At 42.0% G+C, this 24,259-nt stretch overlaps 5 protein-coding genes across 9 annotated transcripts; 2 read left to right on the forward strand and 3 right to left on the reverse strand.

Moving 5' to 3' along the window:
* Positions 1–2,552: 2,552 nt before the first annotated feature.
* LOC135582609 (uncharacterized) lies at positions 2,553–6,136 on the reverse strand. 5 transcript variants are annotated; one of them, XR_010502173.1, is made up of 8 exons: positions 6,000–6,136; positions 5,171–5,395; positions 4,323–4,380; positions 4,111–4,182; positions 3,938–4,033; positions 3,772–3,861; positions 2,925–3,109; positions 2,553–2,784 (listed from the first exon to the last, which is right to left on the reverse strand). XR_010502173.1 is itself a non-coding variant. In XM_065173830.1 (7 exons), the coding sequence occupies exons 1-7, from the start codon at positions 6,119–6,121 to the stop codon at positions 3,053–3,055; spliced, it is 720 nt and encodes a 239-aa protein (XP_065029902.1). In that variant the 5' UTR covers positions 6,122–6,136; the 3' UTR covers positions 2,809–3,052. The 5 variants fall into 5 exon arrangements, 2 of the variants coding, with proteins under 2 accessions (XP_065029902.1, XP_065029901.1); XR_010502172.1 differs by lacking the exon at positions 6,000–6,136 and adding an exon at positions 5,734–5,974 and having other exon boundaries at positions 2,937–3,109; XR_010502171.1 differs by lacking the exon at positions 6,000–6,136 and adding an exon at positions 5,734–5,974.
* Positions 6,137–6,434: 298 nt separating this feature from the next.
* Positions 6,435–9,312, forward strand: LOC135652357 (probable receptor-like protein kinase At5g61350). Its single transcript, XM_065173200.1, has one exon. It carries the CDS (start codon positions 6,694–6,696, stop codon positions 9,310–9,312), a length of 2,619 nt encoding a protein of 872 aa, XP_065029272.1. The 5' UTR covers positions 6,435–6,693.
* Positions 9,313–10,432: 1,120 nt separating this feature from the next.
* On the reverse strand, positions 10,433–14,887 carry LOC103970798 (eukaryotic translation initiation factor 5A-5). Its single transcript, XM_009384725.3, has 6 exons — positions 14,735–14,887; positions 14,499–14,626; positions 13,495–13,617; positions 13,356–13,412; positions 13,202–13,276; positions 10,433–10,772 (listed from the first exon to the last, which is right to left on the reverse strand). Exons 2-6 carry the CDS (start codon positions 14,619–14,621, stop codon positions 10,671–10,673), a joined length of 480 nt encoding a protein of 159 aa, XP_009383000.1. The 5' UTR covers positions 14,622–14,626; positions 14,735–14,887; the 3' UTR covers positions 10,433–10,670.
* Positions 14,888–15,208: 321 nt separating this feature from the next.
* LOC135652688 (eukaryotic translation initiation factor 6-2) lies at positions 15,209–18,845 on the reverse strand. Its single transcript, XM_065173827.1, has 8 exons — positions 18,697–18,845; positions 18,288–18,326; positions 17,683–17,779; positions 17,503–17,588; positions 17,380–17,424; positions 16,042–16,172; positions 15,703–15,813; positions 15,209–15,622 (listed from the first exon to the last, which is right to left on the reverse strand). Exons 2-8 carry the CDS (start codon positions 18,295–18,297, stop codon positions 15,365–15,367), a joined length of 738 nt encoding a protein of 245 aa, XP_065029899.1. The 5' UTR covers positions 18,298–18,326; positions 18,697–18,845; the 3' UTR covers positions 15,209–15,364.
* A 986-nt stretch (positions 18,846–19,831) lies between these two features.
* On the forward strand, positions 19,832–21,699 carry LOC103970799 (sugar transport protein MST4-like). Its single transcript, XM_009384726.2, has 4 exons — positions 19,832–19,964; positions 20,131–20,450; positions 20,556–21,182; positions 21,259–21,699. Exons 1-4 carry the CDS (start codon positions 19,841–19,843, stop codon positions 21,697–21,699), a joined length of 1,512 nt encoding a protein of 503 aa, XP_009383001.2. The 5' UTR covers positions 19,832–19,840.
* The last annotated feature ends 2,560 nt before the right edge of the window (positions 21,700–24,259 follow it).

Here is a 24,259-nt window from a genome sequence, read left to right on the forward strand (position 1 = left end):
AAGTGGGCTACATGACAACACGAGAGTGATTAAGAGTTATATGGATCATCATTATGATCTTTTAGAATCCTCAACAATGTGGACAATCAGCACACCGAGGCTCTTGATGGCCCTACATTAGCTAGACGTTAGGCCATCATTATGAAATACAAGGAACTAAATCTCGACGAATCTCTTACAACAATTGAGATTGTATGCTTGTAGGCAGAGATGGTGGCGATAACGCTTTGCACATGTCAATTGGAATCATCCCATGACAAGGGCAGAAGAATGACTCCAATCGGCTTTGAATTAATTAGTCTTCGATAGACATGTGCCGACATATCAATATCACGTGTTAATATCACGTGTTTGACACTTTATAGACACGTGATTGACACCTTAGCATCACATATTCAACACCTCAATATCACATGGCCAATGCCTTAGAATGAGGCACAATATGACCATAGTTACGTCCGAAAGAGATGCACTAACCGGCACTTATTATTAAAGTAACAATGTTTATAGTTAACTATAAAAAGAGGTTCCCCTAGTACATGTCGAGAGATTCTCTCTCTCTTAATTATGAGTTGAGTACTCCGAATCCTAAAAAACTTAGGCATCAGATGAGCTTTGTCGAGAGCGCTCCCAATATAATTTTATAGACTATGATATAGTTGGAGACGATTAGATGAAGATTGATGGTGTCGACTGGAATCACCTCATGGCGACTCTGAATTAGTATCCAAATTACACAATCAAAACCTAACTTAATAGGTGGTGCATCCTCAAGTGATATTAGGTAGACATGTGGTCGACACTTCAATGTTGTGTGTTCGGCACTTCATAGACACATGGTCGACACCTTAGAGACATGCAGCTAACACCTTAGCATCACATGTCCAATATCTCATCGACATGTGTCTGACACCTCAACATCATATGTCCAATACCTCAATGTCACATGACCAATACCTCAACATGAGGCACAACAGGACCATAGTTAAGTCTGAAAGAGATGCACCACTTTCTCCATAATCAACTCCTATTGTAGAAGTAATGATATTTAGAGCTTACTATAAAAAGGGGCTCGCTATGTAAGTCTCAAAAGATAGACTCTCTCTCTCTCTCTCTCTCTCTCTCTCTCTCTCAAATCACTGAATCTTCAAAAACTTAGGCAGCACCCCCGATGTAGTTTTATAAATTTTGACACATTTGGAGATGTTGGTATCAACTGGAATCACCTCATGACAAGAGCAGAAGAATGATCCCAAGCGGCTCCGAATATATGTGGCCGATACCTTAACGTCATGTGTTTGACACTTCATAAACATGTGATTGACACCTTAGAGCCACACGACTAACACCTTAGCATCATGTGTCTAACATCTCATAGACACATGACCAACACTGTCTAACACCTCAATATTACATGACCAATACCTTAGCATGAGGCACAACATAACCATAATTAAGTTAGGAAGAGACGCACCACCTTACCCATAATCAACACTTATTGTGGGTTTCCCCAATTACGTCTCCAGAGATACACACACACACTCTCTCAAATACAAGTCGAGTCCTCAAAATCCTCAAAATCTTAGGCCATAATATAAGCCTTCACAAGAGCACCCTGTCTAAAATACAAGTCTGAGTCCTCCAAATCCTCGAAATCTTAGGTATCATATGAGCCTTCTCAAGAGCACCCATGTTATAGTTTTGTAGATTTCAACACAGTTGAAAACAATTATACAAGCGTTGATGATGTCGATTAGAATCACCTTGTGACAAGAAGAACGACCCTTAGACAATAAAAAAATGACTTAACAAGTGATGCATCCCCAAGTAATATTGGACAGACATATGATCGACACATCAGCATTACACACTTCATAGACACGTGGTTGACACCTTAGAGCCAAGCGACTAACACCTTAACATCACGTGTCCAATATCTCATAGACACATGACCAATACCTCAACATGAGGCACAACATGACCATAGTTAAGTTTAAAAAAGACACACCACCTTCTCCATAATCGACACCAATTATAGAAGTAATGATATTTGGAGCTTAATATAAAAAAGAACTCTCTTAAGTACATCTCGAGAGATACTCTCTCTCTCTCTCAAATACAAGCTAAGTCCTCTGAATCCTCAAAATTTAGGAAATAGGCATTAGATAAACTCTATCAGGTGTATCCTTGGGGTAATTTTATAAATTTCAACACAATTAGAGATGTTTAAACGAACATTGATAATGTCGACTGAAATCACCTCATGACAAAAGTAGAAGAATGACGCTAATCGATTTCAAATTAGTATTCGAACTAGATAATAAAAAACTGACTCAACACCTCCGTTTGACCGCTAAAAGTGATGGTGATGAAGAGAGGTGTGACGAACGTGGAGAATGAAGGCATAAGAGACTTCACATGGGTAAAAAATTTATAGATAATCAGTTTGCTATAACATAATAATGACTGATGTTGAATGCTTATTTAAATAATTAATTTACCTCTCCTAACTTTCACAAAAAAACAATTGGATCACTATTTGCAAATCTCAATGATCGTTTAAGACCCGTTATATTTCAAAATTATAAGTGTAATAGAAACCAACAAAAATAAGTCATATAGGGTTTCGATGGATTTTTTGTAGTGGAAGGAGTGTTCGAGGAGAATTTTTTGTTGGTGGTTATAGCGACCAACATTAAAAAATGTAGTGGAAATCGGAGTGAAACATTCCTACCAATCGTGACCAATTCACAACGCTCCAATAGTTTTCCGAGTCTTGCATCTCTGCATACAAAAATACACTATTAGTTGAGAACGAAAGTGTAGAAGAAATGATATTTTAGTGTACATCGTTAGACTCCCTCTCCAACCAGTAGAAGAGACAAACAAGCAATAGGCTACGGCACTTTCTTCGTCATAGATACCTTGGGACATACCATCTGTTTGTGGCTTTCTTCTAAGAAGCTACTAATGGCTTTTACTGAGATGCTTTCAGAACCAGTAGTAGAACTTGCATGCTTTTGTTTCATTTCATGTCCCTCCTGGTGTTGCATCACTCTCTAGCCAAGTTTCCTGATTTCAATTTCCTGTTCATGTTGTCCAGATATCCCTGTCAATTCAGTAACAATCAAAGCCTGGTTAACATCATACTTTCACCTACATGGTTATTTATGCTTCATCACAACATTGCTATTTTGATAAATTCCTTTTATCTATCTCAGCATAGTAATCTAAGATTGGTGAGCTTCGCTCAACTATTGTTTTTCAAAAAAGAATAAAAAGAGTAAAAACCAATAAGATGTTTCTCGATGTTCCTTCACACAAAGAGAATCAATAATACTATTCTGTACACTATGGTGTTTTATTAGTAAGACGGCAGAGAATTAAACATGTCAGCAAATGTATTGTTCTGTAGCCCAAATACAAGATTAAGAGGAAGATGGAAATCCTGCTCAGAAAGATCCACCTCAACATTTTTTAAGACCATATGACCAGAAAAGAATTCTGGATATAAAAAAGTGAGAAACAAAGTTGGAGCTAGTAAAAACGGAAGATGCAGATCCTACACACATTTTAGTCCCCCAAAGGATTAAATCCAGATAGCAAATTACCTGGGCAGCAGTTAACTAAACAATGAGAGTTTTTGAGTATATGCTCAACAAATTAGATTGATCAATATGCATGCAATGATGCGATGGGTATTCATGGTTCCTTTCAAGTAATGCAGGAGACAGAACAAATAGAAGTATATAGCACTTGGTACCGGTTTACCTGGAGTATTCCAACGGCAGCAAATTTGTCCTTGATTGTTTTTGATTTCACTGGATTTAGATCCAGTGGCTCTAACAGGGCTTCCACACACTGAAAGCAACCAATCATTAGCATAAAAGATTTTCCCTGCAACATCACTACTGGCAGATGGCATTTCTGTGCCCACCTTTGAGGTATAATTTTCATCCCAATATGTGTAGGTTAGGCCATTAAGTCTCCCTGTGTTGCGTAGATCCTCCATGAACAGCCTAACTTGCACAGCCTTCTCCAAAGCACAATCAGAAAATCAGGGATTAGAAGGTTCAAACTTCGAAACATAAGATTTCATGAACAGTGTACCTCTACACTTGATTGACCCCACAAGCAGAATGGATAACCAACAACGAATCCCACGAGAGAATGCTGAGAAATCTGTGAAAGAGAATTGAATGTGAGGCAAATGCTTGCTTTAATGCTTTAAATGTTCATCAAACTGCTTACTTCAACCAGAACCTATTAATCAGACTGTTTACTGCAACTTAGGAACCAAGGAAAGGTATCGATCCACATACCAACTTCTGGAAAACTTTAGCCATGATATCAATGTTTGTCTTCTTCCTGACTAAGACACTGCATCAGAAATCCAAAGTTATTTATTGTATATAAATCACAAAACTGCATAACATCAGTGAAAAAATAATTGCAAAACATACAGAACCAAAGATATGTTGGTTTACTCTATCAGCAAAAGTATGGATGCCAATTCTAAAATATAAAACTATTTGACATAAGTTTTAATCCAAGACACCAATGCAAATGCATAGGCACTCAGATATGCAGTTAAGTTGCTAAACAGATAAAATAAAATATGATAGGCTCCTACCCTTGAAATGTAATTCCCAGACTTGAAACATTACATTTTTCAGTCAATTAACTGCAATGATCAAGGACCACATCAAAGAAACTAAAGTCTGTACTCCAAGAGAAGCAAACTTAAGATCCTAAGCATTATGACATGTGACTCTAAATATTGCACGAAAGGTGATATAGAATTACTTAATAAAAAGGTCCACATGAACAAATGAATCTCTGTGAATATGGGCTGCAATATATGGTACGAGAACATAAATCATACAACATCTTCAGTGGAATAAGCCTATTACACTTATGTCAATGCAGGAGGTAGCAAAATTAATTCCATGAAAATAACGTCTCTTGATCAACCTATGCTCCCAATATTTGTTTATAGACTACAAGTTCAGCTCTCAATCACACAACTTTTGCACCATCATCTTTGCTTTTCCAGTTTTCCTAAAATGAGTAACGATCTATTTAATTTCGGAGTATATGTTATACCAATACCCTACAGAAGTCACCATACCAATGAGTGAATCATTCATGGAAATACAAAAGACACTACCTTCCAGGTGATGCTATTCGATTAGCAACATCTGAAACAGCCAACCCAACATATCTCTGCCCAACATCTAATCCCAGTAATCGTCCTTTTTGCACGGCACCCGAACTGCACAGCTTCTGGAACAACTCCACAGGCTCAATTACCTTCATCTGTTCCTTCTTGAAGCAATGCAACCGATGTAACCGGATACTCAAGAAGGCTGGCACCACGCACCAACCTAGTGATCTAAAATGGACAATAAGCTTACTTTAGCTCCAGAATTGAAGTTGTTCGCAATATGAAGCAAAAAGATATGGAGAAACTAAGCAGATTAAAGAACATTTAACGAGAAACCTTGCGAAACTCGAGTACTGTCTGTAACATGAAGCAAAGGATAAGGTGCAGTGAGGAAGAAGGACCACTAATACACATAATGACTCATCGTGACACCATATCTCATATCAACGACGACGTAATCGAGAAGATAGCGGACCAAGAAAAAGCGATCTCTACGATCATCATCCTTTCGGCCATTCGCCATCCTCTTTAGGATGGGTGAAGACGTTTCGCAAGTAGAAGAGTACCTGAAGAACAGCCGTCGCCGCCGTCGAAGAGGGAAAGAGGCCACGGCGTAGGCGTTGAGGCCAGCGGTTAGGGTTTCGGAGAGTGGAAGGGTTGCCGACGCGGGTCGGGTTATGGCCCTCATCCGGATTCAATTTGGGTCGGGTTGCGCGACCCGTGATGGCAATACCGCCGCCCAAGCTCGTTTAAATCAGATATGAGTTGGATTAGGTTCGACCCAAACTGCACCACCCTGAGAGACTGGTTGCCGACAAGAGGGAAAGAGTACCTGAAGAACAGCCGTCGCCGCCGTCGAAGAGGGAAAGAGGCCACGGGGTAGGCGTTGAGGCCAGCGGTTAGGGTTTCGGACAGTGGAAAGGTTGCCGACGCGGGTCGGGTTATGGCCCTCATCCGGATTCAATTTGGGTCGGGTTGCGCGACCCGTGATGGCAATACCGCCGCCCAAGCCCGTTTAAATCAGATATGAGTTGGATTGGGTTCGACCCAAACTGCACCACCCTGAGAGACTGGTTGCCGACAAGAAATCTCTCGATCTCCTATCTCTCGCCGCCAGCACCCACGCTGGTAAGCCAATCGCACCGCGACGCGATTACGTGTCGACAGCTCTTGTCCCGTTAAAAGAGCTGAGCCGGTCGCGTAACGCTTTGACGGAGTCCGAACTAAATAAACCGTAGCAGTAACGTGAAGGCAAATAGAAGCCGCTCCTCGTGGGTGACTTGTTTCTGTTTCCGATAACAGATATGGTCATGTTGCCAAAACCGCTCTTCCTCGTCCCTCACCCTCTAACGACGTACGTGCGTGCTTCCAACCACCCTTTCCTCTGCCTCCATTTCATCTCCTCCTCCCCTTCCCCGGTCATCGTGCACCTGACTCCCTCCCATTGCCGCCTGTACTGACGCAGGAGCTCGCCGGCCCTCCCCATGCACGCCGGTTGATTTCCTGTGTCGCAGCTAGCTGATGAAATGACCGGACCTGAGAGATATGGGGCGTCGACGGCGACAATTGCGGGAACACCATTCTTCTCCCTCTTCTTCTTGCTCTCCCTTTTCTCCTCTGCCTGCGCCCGATCCGGCGGAGGATCCGCCTCGGCGCCCGTGAGGTTTTCTCCCTCCGACAGCTACCTCCTCAACTGCGGCGCGCCGAAGAGCACCCAGCTCGACGACGGCCGCGTCTTCCGCTCTGACCCCCAGTCCTCCTCCTTCCTCTCGACCGATGAAGACGTGAAGGTCGCCGCTGACAACTCGACGGCGAACACTTCGGTGTCCCCGCTGTACCTCACCGCGAGGGTCTTCCCGGCGGAGTCCACCTTCAGCTTCTTCATCTCCAAGCCCGGCCGCCACTGGGTCCGATTTCACTTCTACCCGTTCCCCGCTGCGGACTACAACCTCATGTCGGCGGCCTTCACTGTCAGCACCGACGATATCGTCCTCCTCCACGAATTCAGCCCGCCAGCCCCGCCTTCCCCGTTCCTCAAGGAGTACCTCATTCCCATCGACCGCGACAGGGTGTCGCTCGTCTTCTCCCCCAGGAAGGGCCGTATCGCGTTCATCAACGCCATTGAGGTCGTGTCTGCGCCCGATAACCTCATCGTCGACGCGGCCACAGGCATCAATCCCCAGGGTCAATTCACCGGCGTCTCCAAGTATTCTCTTGAGGTCATGCACCGGGTGAACGTTGGGGGCCCGGTGATCGGATCATCGAACGATACGCTGTCGCGGACGTGGCAAACCGATGCCGAGTTCTTGAAGGTGGCGGCGGCGGCCCAGAACGTCTCCGTGCCGACCCGCACCGTCAAGTACCCCGACGACGGATCGGTCACGCCGCTGATCGCACCCAGCGCGGTCTACACGAGCGCCAGAGAGATGGCCGATTCGAACACCGTCGATCAAAACTTCAACTTAACGTGGCAGTTCGGCGCAGACTCGGCCTTCTCGTACCTCATCCGCATGCACTTCTGCGACATAGTCAGCAAGAGCCTCAATGAGCTCTACTTCAACGTCTTTCTAAATGGTCTGACGGGGGTCTCCAGCCTCGACCTCTCGACGGCGACCGCAGCCCTCGCGGTGCCCTACTACAAGGATTTCGTGATCAACGGCACCACCATCATCAACGAGACCATCACGGTGCAGGTCGGCCCGACGGCTGATTCAGGAACCGGGTCTTCCAACGCCATCCTCAACGGCATTGAGGTCATGAAGATGAGCAACTCGGCGGGCAGCCTCGACGGGCAGTTCGCCGTCGATGGATCGTACCATGGCGGCTCAGCCTCGGGGAGCCTCGCGAGGAGGATTGTCTCGGGCGTGGGGCTCGCACTGGGAGCGATGGCGATGGCCCTGGTGGCAGTGATGTTCTTCCGGTGGAGGCGGCGGCCGGCGGACTGGGAGAAGACCAACAGCTTCTCGTCGTGGCTTCTCCCCCTCCACATGAGCCACTCGACCTTCATGAGTAGCAACAGCAGCTGCAGAGGCAGCTCCCGAAACCGCTATGGATCCCACAAGAGCAAGAGCGGCTACTCGAGCTTCTTCGCGTCCGGCGCCATCGGCCTGGGCAAGATCTATTCCCTGGCCGAGATGCAAGAGGCGACCAACAACTTCGACGAGAAGGAGGTGATCGGCGTCGGGGGGTTCGGGAAGGTCTACATCGGCGCGCTGGAGGGCGGAACCAAACTGGCCATCAAGCGAGGGAACCCGTCGTCGGAGCAGGGGATCAACGAGTTCCAGACGGAGATCCAGATGCTGTCGAAACTCCGCCATCGCCACCTCGTCTCCCTCATCGGCTGCTGCGATGAGAACAACGAGATGATCCTGGTGTACGAGTACATGGCCAAGGGACCCTTGAGGGACCACCTCTACGGCGGCACATGCCACACCCCGCTCTCGTGGAAGCAGCGGCTCGAGGTGTGCATCGGCGCCGCTCGAGGCCTGCACTACCTCCACACTGGCGCGTCGGAGGGCATCATCCACAGGGACGTCAAGACCACCAACATCCTGCTCGACGACAACCTCGTCGCCAAGGTCGCCGACTTCGGCCTCTCCAAGGCGGCCCCCTCCCTGGAGCAAACGCACGTGAGCACCGCGGTGAAGGGCAGCTTCGGGTACCTCGACCCGGAGTACTTCCGGCGGCAGCAGCTGACGGAGAAGTCGGACGTGTACTCCTTCGGGGTGGTGCTGTTCGAGGTGCTCTGCGCGAGGCCCGCTCTCAACCCGGCCCTGCCGAGGGAGCAAGTGAACCTAGCGGAGTGGGCGATGCAGTGGCACCGCAAGGGCCAGCTGGAGAAGATCATCGACCCTCACCTGGTGGGAACCATCAGTTCCGCCTCGCTGAAGAAGTACGTGGAGGCGGCGGAGAAGTGCTTGGCGGAGCACGGAGTGGACCGGCCGTCCATGGGAGACGTCCTGTGGAACCTGGAGTATGCCCTGCAGCTCCAGGAGGCTTCCATGGGGCAGCCCAGCGACGACCCCGCCGAAAAGAGCGCCGCGAACATTCCCCTGGAAAGCCCGGCCCGCAACGGCGACGACGTATACGCCTTGACCGATGACGACTCCACGCTGATGGCAAATCCACTGTGCCAAGGGAGGTGAAAGGCTGAATGACCTCGTGGTACTACTTTCCAAGCACGTCAAACAATTCAAGTCATTAGAAGTCCCGACTTCATTTGAAGTCATTGTTTCCTATGTATCTTATCCGATGCCTGCGTTCATTTTAGGCAGTTCTCCGGTGCCTTGTATCTATTTAGATATGGTTCAGGTGTTCTTTCTTTTGTAATGACAACTTGAACATTCAATATTTTTTTCTTCTGGCTTGACGTGCGTCGCCGTCTATTACCACATGTGATATCGTAGATTTCTGTGATAACTGTGTCATTGCGTGAAGTAAATCGGCTGCCACATCGTATACAGTATCAACTTGTGACGTAACTGTGTCATTGCGTGAAGTAAATCGGCTGCCACATCGTATACAGTATCAACTTGTGACGAATGCCACGAAAGTTGCATCAAATCCTTCAAATTTTGGCAGGTAATTTTTATCTTGCTGTTCAAAATGTTAAAAAGTTCTAAACCAAGAAACACTACCACCACACATCAGAGATGACACAAAAAAAGGTTAGCAGCAAAACTGATTAACAAAAAAAACCTGATATTTAAATGTTTGACTTTATCAAATATCAAAATAAACCTGATTAAATTTTGTAAAATGGTTCCTCCGAAAGTTCTAGATGCACACATTTTTAAATGAATTTTCTAGTTGATGACTAAGATTCAAGCACAACCGAACTGCTGATTCACCCACCGAGGTGCTATACATTAATGACTGCGATCATCAATGCACGACTACCTTGAGGATCACGTGCACACAGTTCACTATATATAATCTTGACATCAACAAGAAGCACAGAGTACAAAGATAGCTTCTAGCATACCAAGATGAGCATTATATTCAGCTTTCACATATATTGAGCCTACCTAAGATATTGATCTTAATTACCAGAGAAACAACTTTGATAACAGTCGTCACCTTACATGGTTCAAGGGGAGCTAGTTCATCCAAACTACCGCCGAAGCCTAACAGGTAACAGGTCACTTTCTGACCACCTGCCACAGTGATGACAGCCAAACCTGAAAAATTATTTTATTTACTACAAGCCACTTGTGATTATATATCATGACAAATAATGGCAACATAAATGAGATACTAAATACATTGATAAAGATATTCTTTTATAAATAAGATAAAACACATTGTTTATACAAGAACTTGCCTCAGATAACTTTGCCAAAAGAAGACAACTAAAACAATATAGAAGTACCAGTAGAAACACCACAACAGGAGTTTTAATATAATGCATTCCACCACCATCTCTTAGAATAAAGATCCAATATTCCTTCAAGTCTCATAAATTTTCAATATACCTCTTAAATTGGATCCCAACAGACAATAACTACTTGGGGCCAATATCCTTCAGAGCACAAATCTGTTCCTCACCCATCGCAGACATCACAGTAACAACCAGATCTTTTCCCTCTGCAAACCCATCTTTGATCTGGCAAAAATTAAACATAATTTCAGGCAAAAAATATTAGATTCCCAAAAAAACCTTTTTAATCAAAGACAAACAGAATCGTTGTAAAAATTTTAACAGGATCATAAAGCCAACATAACACAGGCATTTAGGTATACAAGTATATCTCAGTGCAAGTGAGCAGCTTGGTGTTCAGCTCAAATCTCAGCTTGTTCATTAGCAACCTAAGCCAATCCAAATAGAACTTTCATCTCTCAGATGATCCGAACAGAGAAAAAGAAACATGTTCATCATCTTCAGTCCATCAAGAGTTTAACAGAAAATATTTTGTGTACCCTTTAAACCTATGGTCAAATAAACTGTTAGGAAAGATTAAGATGACACGGTGGGATTTATAAATGTGTTTGTAGCAAGGATTGAAATATCGTATCGTATCGGAGTTTCGACGTTCGCTCGTTACGGTACGATATTGTATACCGAGCGGTATACCACTCGGTATATATATATATATATATATATATATATATAATTCAATGACGTCGTTTCTCTCTTCTCGCAAGCAGGGCGACACCGCCTCGTGTGTGTGTGTATATATATATATACATACATATACATATATATATATATATCGTTCCATCCAGTAACGGACGGTCCATGTACCGATCAGTTGATGGATCGGTATCGCCCGTACCAAATGGTATTATTCGAAATTGCATACCTTGACTTTGTAGTTATAGGGTTTATAAAACCTAATCATTTATACTTTTTTTTCCAATGCCGCTACTTTCCTCCATGCAATACTCCTTCCCCACTCCATCGACCAATGCCTTGCCTCCTCCATTCCTATTCCTCTCCTCCAAGCTTCTAATTCCCACACATCTGCCTTCTTCCCCAATCCTGGTAGCACCTCATTTTACCTTCCATGAGAATTTAGAAGACTGATAGAGGTAAAATTGTGCATCCCACACTAACTTGACATTTGGACATTGAATGTCAAAAATTAATTGGCATATTGAACTCACCACATCAGCATCAACCACAACGGAAAATATTCTCCGAATCAAGAATGGTCAATGGAATACTTCCCTACATGTAGGCAGTTAAGTACCCCTGACTACAAATAGATGGCCCTTTGACAATAGCCCAAGTTCTTCTCTCTCGTCATTCTCCCTACCCTCTATCCAAACAAACCCACTGATTTAGGCATTGGAGGGACCGACCCATGGGTACACCCGACACTGTTCTTTTGTTGCAAGAACAAAGGCTCATGGAGACTTGGTTTGACTTCACGGATCCTCATCCTCCATCCACCATCATTCCTCCAGACACACAAAGGGCAATCCTAGTTCCAGCATCAATCTCCGGCTTGGAACCTCTCTGGTTCCAGGTCGTCGACTGACCATAAGACTAACAATGACTTGAAAAACTGTTGTGAAAGTTATGAAGAATCCAGTCTAACATTCATTGCAAACTAATGCATCCTTAAAGCAAGTGCGTTCACACCAATAACAAACATACACAGATTGAACTCCAGACCAAGTTGATCACAAATTCCTGTGCAATAACAGAATAATAAGCTAGCAATTTTTTTTAACATACATTCTCAAACTCAAATAGTCAGCAGAAATATAATAAGGGATCCTTGCTGCAATGCAAAGCCCATGAAGGGAGCAAATATAGATGATGTGTTAACACATAAGCTTCACCAATTCAGATAACATAAAGAACTTCCAGCTATTCTGAGCCAAGAGCAAATTTTGTAACTACCAACATAAAGGTGTTGATACTACAGATAGGGCAAGCAATGCAAGCATCCAGAATAGTGCAAAATGTCTGGATTCTAACTAAATGTCACAAAAAATTTATATGATATTTTGAGATAATTTAAATCAGATTACCATGATGGACCAGCAACCAATGACTTTGATTTTGTACATAAAGCATGAAAGATCATCACACTATGGACAAAAAAGCATTCTTTTATAAATTTAGTTTATAATTATAGTGATCATTGATTGTCTATTTAACAACAGAAGCCTTCATGGAAAAAGAATCCCTTTCTTTTCCCCTGTTGGTACCACTGAAAGGAAATTAATAATGATGAGGACTTATACATGTCAAAAAGTTACTCATGATATTCATCATGTCATTAATCACGGATGTCGTCATGTCAAACTGTATACATAATTAACATAATCAATAATATCTAACTAACTATATTTCTACCATCATGTAATTGCTTGTAGAATGCAAGTTGTTTGTTTTCTGTTTAAAACATTTACTGTGTGCTTCTTAGTCAAGACTACTGCCCTTTAAAACATAAATGACATTCAAAAAGGTCATTACTTACTAAAAACTCTGGATACTATAAGTTAAATTTCTTTATCACAACTTAGATCAGATTTTTAAAAAATTAAAAATGGCAAAGAAAATAAATCTTCATCACCAACCTGAGCTAACAAAGTTTCATCAGTCGGGAGTCTCAAATCATCTTTGGTGTTACCATTTTCAGTCAGAAGGCTCACCTAACATACACAACCAAATAGTTATGAGAAAACCACCAATTAAGAAAGAAACATTATATGAAAACATATAACAACATACAAAGCCATCTTCAGAAATGTCAATCAGTTGATAATCAGTTCGAGTGACATGTGGAACCTGCAGATAAACCAAACAAATTCAAATACATACATACAAATGCAAATTAACACATATAAATATAATATATCAAGAAACATACATCACAGTTGTGAGAAGATGGCACAATATCCTCAAGCTTTTTTGCATTGAAGATATCTATGGCAACAAAGTGACATTTTGCATGACCATGCTTCCCAGTCTTGGAGGTTGACACTTCAACAACCTATAAAACAATGAGAGAATGAAGCAGTTTATAATCACAATAACAAGTAAAGTGAACTACTATAAAGCCATAAATAGCATGTATGATTGAACAACAAATATGGTGCATTATTCCAGAGACACAAATCATGTAGATGATCCAGGTGTACATCATATATCACGACATGTATGACCTTTAGAGCAAAAAATCCAAAAAAATTCTGCAGGCCTCAGAATACCTAAAAAAAAGAAACACATTTATACCTAAGAAAAGAAGTACAACCGTGGAACAAAAAGAATTCCACAAGGTAAGGAGACGATAAGGTTGCATACTTCACCAAAAAACTCAGGAAAGATAAATCCTGTGAGTTAGCACCACTAGTTTTCCTCGACTGTTAGTCCATGTCGGATGAGGAGGATTGCACGAGTTTTTGTTCTTCCAATATGTACAAGAATTAGGATTTTCTTCACTTCGTGGAAGTGCAAGGTGTGTAACTGCGCTCAGATTGGATTAAAAGTGTTCATAAAGAAACTGTGAACAGGAATTTCTCCAGATCCTGTCATCCATCAATTCTTCGTTGACATACATTCCACTACCTTCAATCGATAGCCACTACATGCCCAGAAGATATGAACCAAGACCGTGCAAATTCCACCTTGAACCATCACAACAACATCTCAATTGATGTTCCATAGTTGCATATTGCAGAAAAAAATTGGAAACTCACCAGAAACATTGGATAAAAGAAGATTAAAGCCCAAGACATCCCGATCAAAACCGAAATAGCCCAGAAAAGAGACGATCATGAGATAGATTCCAAGGTATATACGACAGATCACCAAAACTATATATCCAGAAATGCATCAAAGGAGAGCAGAGGTTGTGAGGAGTGGATCAGGAACCTTGCAGGGCCTGTTCTTGATGACGATGTACCCGTTCTTGCGGATCGTTCCAGCCTGCTGCGGGTAGGTCTTGGACGCTCCGGCATCGGCCTTCGACTCGAAATGATGCTCTTCGTCCGACATGATCGCTGCCGCAACAACAAAAGAAACGAAGAAATCACGATCGGAGAACACGACGCGGGCACATCGAGATGGAAAGACGCAAGGATCGGGAAATGGAACCCAGGGTTCCGTACCTGATCGTGGAGGCAGAGGAGCAGAAGCGAGAAATGAAGCAGGCACTCGCAACAAAAGCCGAGGGGCAGATCGGGGTAGGGGGTTTTGTACCCATAAATATCTCGAGTGCCGTGGCGTCGGATTCTCGATGGGACTATACACGTGGACGGTCCATTTTTGGTCGATGATGACTGTTATCACGACTTGCGCGGTGGAAGGGTATCCCGGCAATAGGATATCTTCATTTGGCTTACGGAATGACGAATTGCATTGAATAGAATTGAGCTTGCAATCCAACGAGCGTTGTAGAATGTCGATGAATTGTATTTAATCGAATTGAACTATCAAGTTACAGAAACCTTAGCGTGAAGCTCTACACATCTTTTCCCTTATCATATACTTCAAGTACATGATTTATTCTCCATTTACAATATACCGTCAACATAAATCACCGACTTATTAAATCAAACATGCCTTAGAATTAGATACCATCAGAGATAAATAGTTGACATTTCCTTAACATCTCCACTAGGTTACAAAGAAAACCAAGCACTCGCATATAAATAGTTTTGAGGATATTGACGAAAATGAAGATACATCTTCAACAACTAGGGTGACAAAAGAGTTGCACGTCCCAAAAACTCAAGATCTTATACGTAACTGTCGATGAGAGACTTCCTCATCTCATCCACAATAGAGCTTGGCTGGGCTTCCCTGAGTTTGAAGACGCTTTCAATGACAGAGAGCTCTGTTGCTGTGGTGTCGGATCCACAGAAAGCTGTCCAGTCATTCACTGTCATACCTGCAGCAATGACCTCACTGCCTCGATTCACTGTTCCGGCGACCAGGGGTACTTGGAGAAGAGTTGAGAGCTCATCAAGGTCTTCGATGGATGTATGCGGATGAACCTGTTTTAACAGGCCCGCATAAGAAGATGATGCAGTCATGACAACAACAATTCATTTCAGCAGAAGATACACCAACTTACCAGGCCCCCTCTGTTTGAAAATGCACAGTAACTTCCAACCAGTATGTTGCCAGCAACCGTCTGCCGGAATACTTCTACACCAAGTACATCAGCAATGAGCTCTTCGGTATCCTAAAATAAAAGAACAAAAAACCAATGCAAGGGTAAGAGAGGCAACTAGAGATTAGAAAAGCAACAAGCCATCAACTAAACCACATAGTTGAGCATGGACAGTAGGAGACGAGAGCTGAATACTAAGGATTCAAAGCCACATTTCAAGGCCAAATAGTTTTTTACAAGTGATGCTTCGTATCTCTTGATAACATCACCCTGATAATTAAAAGTAAGAAAATTACTTGCCTTGTCCAGATCAGGGTGTGTAAGAGCAACATGGTCGTTGCAGGATATGCAATTGCCTAAAGCAGACAATCTTTCATCTATTCGCTGAACCACCACCTGATCAGGTAGACTATTCCTCAGATGTTGGAGCTCTGGAAACACAATAAAGCAAGCATAACATAAAGCAGTCATTTTGTTTACACAAGAGAATGGAAATCCTTAATTTGCTAGTAATTGAATGCCAAAGATCACATTTCTCATTCCTTTTTTATCATATTAACTTGGAGTTTCCTTCTGAAGTAAGGAGATATGTTAGACATTTTACAAACACACATACATAGATAGATAGATTCAAATAACTCGTGAGTTTCAGAAACAAAATACCGTGACAACCTAAACTGCAATTTCAATCATAATGATTACAAACAAATAAACCTTAGAAAAATCTAATACACAGTTCCAAAATTTTGGATTCCTACTTTTAATTGTTTTTAATCACTCCTCTTATTTTTCTCTTTTGTCTTTTCCTCCTCTTTGGTCGCAAGATGGTATCGGTAACAACTAGGCGTGCGATGAAGCACTTATGATGTAGAGTTTATGAGGAAACCATTTCCCAAATGAAAACAAAAGGCTCATGAGATACCCCAATCAGCAGTGGCACTAAAGCAATGTCGAATACTACAGTGACTAGGAGAGAAGTATGATATCATCAGTGTAAGGGTCAGAGAATACCTAAACACATGTAATGAGAAAAAAAAAAGGTAAAATTCAGAAAACTGCTAAAAAGCCTAAGATACCTTCGACTTAACAACCACAAATACTGAAGTGAAAGATAAATGTTTATGTAAAAGGAAATCAAAAGAATTGGTGGAAAATAAACAAGAGCTATGCTGTAAAGTCTCAGGCCATGACAGATAAAAACAGACAAAGCAAAAGAAAATTTCCAAAACTACCAACTGTGAACACCACTACATATCCACTCCATGGGCAAGTAAACAACCTTACATAAACACCTGTTGCCATCAAACTTTGATTGGCATATTAAATTAAAATGGACAGTATTGATCTAGCAGCTATCCACCTCAAGCAGCTGAACTGCACACTCCCATGGATATAAATCACCTCCAAAATAAAACCAAAGCCAGATCTATGACATTGTTAAAATCAAAGGCCTAATTTATTTATTTATATTTATAGCTTACAAATCTTTGTTATGCCTTTGAACACAATAGTAATAATGTCTTTGTCCGACACATTGAAAGGAGCTACCTAGCAAAATTATCAGCTTTCAACTAAAAGTTAATTACACTATAAAAAAAATTGATTCAGAAACTAAATGTCTCGACAATGAAAATTTACCTTGGTCAGTGGTGGTGTGAGGCAAAAGAAGTCCTTTCTTATTGCCTACATTGAAGTGGGAAGATGTGTGATTAGAAGTAAAATTACAACATAAAGTTGGATAACTCGCTTTTCAGCACTCACCAGCACAAAGTCGCCCGATTATTCTAGTGCCTCCAATAGATGTCTTGACAACAGGGATAACATCAGCCAACTCAGCTTCAAAAATGCTGCAAATCATCCAATGTAAGATCATCAGCAACACATAAAAATGCTACAGAATAATAAAAACGTTGTTTTTTTATTTCTTTCAAACATACTAACCTGTAGAAGTTCTCTGATCCTCCAATTGCAACCAAACAGTAGGCATTTGTCAGCTTTGAGAACACTCCAACTTCGCAAGAGTTCTCAAACTGAATCCCTGCAAAAAGTTAACTGATGACTTCTTGAGGTCCCTTTTAAAGTTGTAAAGCATTTAACAACATATTTCCTTGTCATTGATGAAGAATGCATCATGTGGCAAATATAGCAGAAAATGGAGTCATCATCTTCAACCGGGAACATGAGAAAGTGAGCACTTAAAGAGCTAAAACTACCCAGTTCAGCATTCAAGGACCATTCAAGGATAGAAGAAAATGGAATTATAGGACTGAAATAAAATTTAATGATATTCAAAAGCAATCAACCCTATGAAGCATGTATTATCTGCATGGGACACTCTGGTTTTACACATCAGTAATTGCTCATATATTTCTAGAAAGAGGCATTGAACAAAAATATCCCGAGAATTTAGAGAGACCACAACATAGCAATCCAGATTTGCCAACTTCTATGAAATGCCAAACAATTTACACTTCTTCATGACAAAAAAATTCAACAATTTCCTTATTTTCATCAACTAGACATAAAATATAGCTATTGGTACTTACGAGTAGCCATGACGGCCGGCTGCAAACACCTTTAAAGACCTGTGATGACCACGAATAATAAAAAAGTCAAAACTTTGCAAAGCTAAAGAAGCTGAACATATTTCATCGAATCATGCAAGAAGACACCCAAACAAAGGGATCTTTTCCAGCCCAAAATCAACGGATTCACTTCTTCTATGCACTCCGAATGAAACTAGACAATCAAGATATCAAAGCAAAAACACCACACAAAAAAGCAATCAAGAAATACGCTCAGAAACATTTCCTCATGAAATCGAAAGGTTAGAGGGACCTAATCATCTACGAAACCCAAAGTCTCATCTTCTAGAATAGACTCCAATTATTCGAATTATCACCGCGTAGGCCACATCGGATGGGAAAGCAAGACACCCAGAGAGAGATACTGGACCTTAATCCGGGATCGGGAACGCGAGGTTGGGAAGGAACGAGGAGGATAGGAAGCCCCAAGAGATCGCCGGTGGGCACAAAAGAATGCGCACGGAGGCGTCGCCCCAAGACTAGGATTTGGATCGGATCGGCTCGGCTTTAGGGTTTTCTATTCGTGGTCGTGCGGACGCAACGTGTTATATAGATTCTCTCGATGCGTGATGTGCAAGAAAGAAAAACTAGTGGTTATAATTAACTACTGAATCGAATGATCTTCCTTGAACCCGTATGTCTACTGGACAGACAGACGGGCTCCACATAAAAAGTGGGATCCACTGAGATGAACAAGCGAGTACTTGTGGATATCGGCACAGGGGAGCGCATGGTTGTGCCTGGATCCGGGCACTGAGGTATCAGTCGGATCCGATCCGTTAATTTGATTGACGAACAACAACCCAGAAACTGGTCTGTGTCCGACCCGATTAAGAGCCGGGTTTCGGAGGTGATTAGGTCTTAGAATTAGATACTCGAACCAATACAATGATGCATGTACTGTTAAAGAACAAAATGCGTATGCATATTCTTCTACAAGTTAAATAGGTATGATTACTTCTACAAGTTAAATAGGTATCAGGCCATTAACACTCCATTATGGTTACTAATTCTTTATCCATATCCTTCCTAAATAATAAAATTAGTGTCTTAAATGGCTACCCAAAAATAAGACCTACTTTCTATCTTAGGAATAACAATGCAACCAATATCCAAATGAATTTAACCTTAAATACAAATATGGCTTACCATTGAAGTAGTCAAACCTATCCCAAACACAACTCATGTACTTAGTTTTCTATCTGTAATGGTAGGAAATCCTATTAACGATATCTTTAACTTAGTTTACATGGTTAGGATAGACAAGGACAACCAAAAAAAGCCAAACAATTCCAATCCTTTGTGAGAGCATGATCACCATTATTGGTCACTCGTCGTTAGATTCCAGTCAGCCATCACAATCCAACATTCTTCTGCGTCGTCTTCCCTTGAAGACTTCTCTCCATATATACACACACACCCCCATCATCTGCTTCATGTTCAAGTGTCATCTTGTCCTCTTTCTTGACCTATCTTGCAGCTGAGGGACGAAGAACAAGATGCCGGCTATTGTGATGTCGAATGCAGGGTCTAATGGTGCGAAGGAATTCGAGGGCAAGATCACAATCTATGTTGTGATCTGCGGAGTAATTGCAGCTACTGGAGGCCTCATGTTTGGCTATGACATTGGAATATCAGGTTCATGACTTCCATTTCTCATTCGATTGTCTAGTGTTAACCCGCAAGCCTAATGGACAGTGGTTGGAGGAGAGAGACGAAGAGAAAGAGATGGTTGCATGAATGCAGACATTGTTAGGGTTTTCATGGATTTGAAACTTGGTTGTTGGATTTGTATGATCTGCAGGGGGAGTGACATCTATGGATGACTTCTTGGAGGAGTTCTTCCCTGTGGTCTATGAGAGGAAGCACAAAGCCAAGGAAGACAACTACTGCAAGTATGACAACCAAGGCCTTCAGCTGTTCACTTCGTCCCTGTACCTTGCCGCCTTGGTGTCCAGCTTTGTAGCTTCCAAGCTGTGCACCAAACATGGCCGGCGGCTGACGATGCAGGCGGCGTCAGTGTTTTTCTTGGTCGGTGTCGTCCTCAATGCAGCTGCTCGGAACATTGCCATGCTGATCATAGGAAGAATTCTCCTCGGAGTTGGTGTTGGATTCGCTAATCAGGTTCATAAATATCGGTCTAGACTCTCTTTCTCTCTCTCTCTCTCTCTCTCTCTTTTCACATCTTTCCTCAAACTCCATTCTTACTATGCATTCTTCTTCCTATAGGCTGTTCCTCTATTCTTGTCGGAGATCGCACCAGTCCACATCAGAGGAGCCCTAAACATCCTCTTCCAGCTCGACGTGACGATCGGGATCTTCGTAGCGAACATCGTGAACTACTTCGTCTCCAATATCCACCCATGGGGGTGGAGACTCGCTCTTGGCTTGGCCGGCGTGCCGGCGACCATGCTTTGCTTGGGCTCCATGGTGATCGCGGAGACACCGACGAGCCTCATCGAGCGCGAGCAGCTGATGGAAGGTCTGGCCATGCTGAAGAAGATTCGGGGTACCGATAACGTTAACGCGGAGTACGAAGAGATCCTGCACGCGTGCGAGATGGCACGACAGGTGAAGCAACCATTCAGGAACCTCATGAAGCGATCCAGCCGGCCGCAGCTGGTGATCGCCATCGCAATGCAGGTCTTCCAGCAGTTCACTGGGATCAACGCCATCATGTTCTATGCGCCGGTCCTCTTCCAGACCATCGGATTCAAGAACGACGCGTCGCTGCTCTCCGCTGTCATCACCGGCATCGTTAATGTTCTATCCACCGTCGTGTCGGTGGTGTTGGTGGACAAGCTCGGCAGGAGATTCCTGCTACTCGAAGCCTGTGGGCAGATGCTGATCACACAGGTCGAAACGACGATCGAGTCACGTACGCATCAGAGCATGCAACCGCGCATTAATTCTCGGAATGATCTGTGTGCAGGTGGCGATTGGAGGTGTTCTGCTTGTGAACTTGAAGTCGACGAACGAGCTCGAACACGGGGTGGCGGTCTGGGTGGTGGTGCTCGTGTGCCTGTACGTGTCGAGCTTTGCCTGGTCTTGGGGTCCGCTTGGTTGGTTGATTCCCAGCGAAACCTTCCCCCTGGCGACGAGAACCGCGGGCTACGCCTTCGCCGTCAGCTCCAACATGCTCTTCACCTTCGTCATCGCCCAGGCTTTCCTGTCCATGATGTGCCATCTACGAGCCGGGATCTTCTTCTTCTTCGCTGCATGGATTGTGGTGATGGGGTTGTTCGTCATATTCCTGTTGCCCGAGACGAAGAATGTGCCGATCGATGAGATGAGCGAGAGAGTCTGGAAGCGACACTGGTACTGGAAGAGATTCATGGACGAGGAAGAACAACATAAAAAGGATTCCGTCTAACTCTTCCACCATTCTTCCTCATGCCGGAAGATCTTTCTTGTAAAGCATATGATCTGATGCGACAAACATCTTGTAACCGTTATTATTAAATATTTAATATAACTGTTCTCATTATTATTCATAATTCATTATCATGATTTTTTTTCATTTATTATGATTTAAATGATTTCAGTTTTTTATTTTTTATGCATGAAATCGTTATTATTAAATTGAATATTTAATATCATTAAAGTTCTTAATTATGGTTCAAACGTTATAAATTTGAATTAATTCTTGAACGTTATGATTTGGTGATAATAAATATTCTTGATGGGAGAACATATATATATATATATAAGAATTTTGGTCCTTGGGCTCAATCATCTCTTTGAAGCGAAAGGCTTTCCTACACCATCTAAAGCGAGAGTTCTGAGCCGAGAAGTACCAAAGTTCAAGAAGAAACCTCTGCAGAAATTCTTGGCGACAATGGCTGGAGGTACGCTATTTTGTTTCCGCATCAGTTTTTATTGTGTTTCTATTATGATGATTTAGAAACACAAGTTGGTTTCAGTGATTTCTTACATTTGGTATCAGAGTCTTTTGACCTCTGCCTTGATACGAAAGAGTTTTCATTTTTTATGCCATGAAAATGATTTGATTTTGGTTTCTTCTTGTAAACTTCTTGATATATTTTATTGAAAATCATGAGGAAATATCATTTTTAACATTTTAGTTGGTAAAATGCTCATATTATGTATGCATATTTAGTTATATTAAATTATGCTTATGAGCAAATTTTTTATGCTTAAAATGTCTAATGATCTATATAATCTTAATTAATTAAGAATTAGCCACAGTATCCTTAATTAATTAAAATTATATATAAAGTTAAAATAAGGATCATATAAGTAATTAGACATCAGGAAAGACGAATCACCTATAGTCACTAATACTAGCACTCCAACTGAGATCACGTTATATGAGCGATGGGAGCGATCCAATCGGCTCAGCGTGATGTTTATCAAAACTAAGATGACTGCTGGCATACATGGTTACATGGTTCTGTTGACCAGCATGAAAATGTCCGAGACTTGCTAAAAGCTATTGATGAACAATTCATCACTTCGGATAAGGCACTAGCAAGTACTCTTATTATGAAATTTTCATCCCTTAGACTCACCAACATAAAGGGTGTGCGTGAGCACATAATGCAAATGCGAGATATTGCGGCTCAACTTAAGAAACTTGAGGTTAATATGTCAGAATCCTTCCTAGTGCACTATATTCTGAACACCCTTCCACCTCAATATAGCCCTTTTAAAATTTCATACAATACGCATAAGGACAAATGATCAATCAATGAATTAATGACCATGTGTGTTCATGAAAAAGAGAGGCTAGTGATGGAATTGGGTGAGAATGCATTAGTAGTAACCACTCGAGGGAAAAACAAAACTGACAAACATCAAGCCAATCAGAAAGCTCATCAGTAGGGAAAATGTAAAATACCACCCCAAGCTGATATCAAGAAAGAAATAAGGTGTTTCTTTTGTAAAAGAAAGGGACACGTGAAGAAGGAATGCACGAAATTCCAACAATGGCTTGAAAAGAAAGGTAAACCAACCTCATATGTATGTTATGAATCTAATATGGTCAATGTTAATATTAACACCTGGTGGATTGACTCTGGATCAACAATCCATATTGCAAACTCTTTGCAAGGTATACAAAACCTAAGGAAGTCAGTGAGAAGTGAGCAAAGCATCTTATCAGGAAATAAGATGGGCTCACATGTGGAAGCAATTGGAATATGCATTTTAACTTTAAGTAGTGGTTTTGTTTTAAAATTGGAAAGAACCTTTTATGTACCAAGTTTCTCACGAAACTTAATTTCTGTTTCCAGACTCGTACCATTTGGGTATTTCTTTAATTGTAAGACACATCATTTTGTTTATTACATAAATCTGATTGTGTTGGGAATTGTATTTTGTCTGATGGTCTTTACCGTATTTTATTACAAAATGATAATACTAAAAGTTCAATGCATGTTCACGCTGGCATTAAGAGGTGTAATATTAATGAGGACTCCTCTATATTATGGCATCGGAGATTATGACATATCTCCATAGAGAGAATTAAGAGATTAGTTAAAGATGGGGTACTTAGTACTCTTGATTTTACTAATTTTAAGACTTGTGTGGACTGTATTAAGGGAAAGCAGACCAATAAATCCAAAAAGGGTGCTAATAGGAGTTCAAACTTATTAGAGATAATTCATACTGATATATGTTGTCCAGACATGGACATACATGGTCAGAAATACTTCATCTCTTTTATAGATGATTACTCACGATATATGTATATATATTTGCTTCATAACAAAAATGAAGCATTGGATGCCTTCAAAGTCTTTAAGGCTGAAGTTGAGAACCAATGTGGTAAGCAAATTAAAATTGTGAGATCAGATAGGGGTGGAGAATATTATGGTAGATATACTGAAAATGGACAAGCACCTGGTCCTTTTGCTAAGTTTCTTCAAGAACATGGGATTATTGCCTAATACACTATGCCTGGTTCTTCA

This window comes from Musa acuminata, chromosome BXJ3-11 (assembly GCF_036884655.1).
Source record: "Musa acuminata AAA Group cultivar baxijiao chromosome BXJ3-11, Cavendish_Baxijiao_AAA, whole genome shotgun sequence".
NCBI lineage: Eukaryota > Viridiplantae > Streptophyta > Magnoliopsida > Zingiberales > Musaceae > Musa > Musa acuminata.